At 41.4% G+C, this 1,350-nt stretch overlaps 1 protein-coding gene across 1 annotated transcript in view; it reads left to right on the top strand.

Moving 5' to 3' along the window:
• Positions 1 to 922, top strand: part of med18 (mediator of RNA polymerase II transcription, subunit 18 homolog (yeast)) — a gene marked incomplete at its 5' end in the record, with an annotated part of 2,947 nt that extends 2,025 nt beyond the window's left edge. The window contains 1 exon segment of the mRNA XM_014017259.1: positions 265 to 922. Coding sequence (XP_013872713.1) covers positions 265 to 821 — 557 coding nt within the window. The 3' untranslated portion in view covers positions 822 to 922.
• Positions 923 to 1,350: the final 428 nt, after the last annotated feature.

The following is a 1,350-nucleotide window of genomic DNA, read 5'->3' as shown; positions in this document are numbered from 1 at the left end:
GCTTTCTTCCCACTGACATACTGTGTGGATGCGGAAAATTAGTGCTTCTGTTTACAAACATGATCTTGATCTTCCCTATAAGTAATAATTAAGTCAAAGCATCTGTGTTTTTCCTCTTAATTCTTTTTCATTCCTAATTCAGTCTTAGTTGGAGTTAAAAGATACTTTGCCGTTAATATATTTTTTTCTAATACAGTCTTAAATAAATACATTATCTGCATATTGTTAAACATGATTTTTTTTCTTTCCTTTTTTAAATTTCAGGCAGTGTGTTAGATATGGCCCTGGAAAGCTTGTTGCATCGTCTTCGTGGTTTGTGTGACAACATGGAACCTGAGACGTTCACAGACCATGAACTGGTGTATCTTCTGAAAGGCCAGCAAGGAAGCCCTTTCGTTCTGCGCGCTCGCCGCTCCCTCTCCCACCAAAACGCTCCGTGGCACCTACGCTACCTTGGCCAACCCGAAGTAGGAGACAAGAGTCGGCATGCCCTCGTACGCAACTGTGTCGACGTGTCGGCTTCTCACAGCCTTCCCGAGTTCCTCAACGAGATGGGTTTCCGCATGGACCACGAGTTTGTGACCAGTGGCCACATATTCCGCAAAGGTGCTATGAAGGTTGTGGTGTGCAARGTGTCCCGTGTCCAGGTGCCAGGGAACACCGAGAGCACGGAGCGAATGTCAAATTCACATTTAGTTGAGCTGAGCGTGTTGGCTCCGGCTGGTCAGGACACTGTGTCGGAAGACATGCGGAGCTTCGCTGAGCAACTCAAACCTCTGATTCACCTGGAGAAGATCGACCCGAGCAAGCAGAGACATTAAAAMTTCATTTAGTTGTGGTATTTCCTAGCTACGGTTTGTATTTTTGTTTTTGGTGTGTTTTGTAGTAAATAAAATACAGCTCTACTTTGACCTAAAAAATATACTTTTAGTTGGTTTTGTCTTTCAAGTTAATTTTGGGTGATCAATGATCGGACTTAGACGAGAAGCTGATTGTAGAGCTTATCCATCTTCACAAAGATCTGAAAATCAGCCATCGTCCTCTTTTGCTCTGCTTTGAAAGAGCGCTGTCGTCCAGCTAAAACAGGTTTGTTTTCAGTATTTTTCAATAAAATGAGACTGGAACATTGAAGGTGTGTAACCTTATAACACCTGACAGTCATTTAAAAAAATCTATTGGCCAAAATTAAAATCACCAGGCTTTTTAAAAATTGGTGATTGACCAGAAAAATGCGATCGGTGCACCCCTATAACTGTCCATCATACCAAGTTTTAAAATCTTATATCCAGTCAAAAAATCTTTTTGATCTTGTTTTGAGACAGATTTACTAAACCAGAACTGATTGTATGA

Source organism: Austrofundulus limnaeus, unplaced genomic scaffold, assembly GCF_001266775.1.
Source record: "Austrofundulus limnaeus strain Quisiro unplaced genomic scaffold, Austrofundulus_limnaeus-1.0 Scaffold165, whole genome shotgun sequence".
Taxonomy (NCBI): domain Eukaryota; kingdom Metazoa; phylum Chordata; class Actinopteri; order Cyprinodontiformes; family Rivulidae; genus Austrofundulus; species Austrofundulus limnaeus.
Note: the sequence above shows the minus strand (reverse complement) of the source record. Positions and strands in the feature narration are given on the sequence as shown.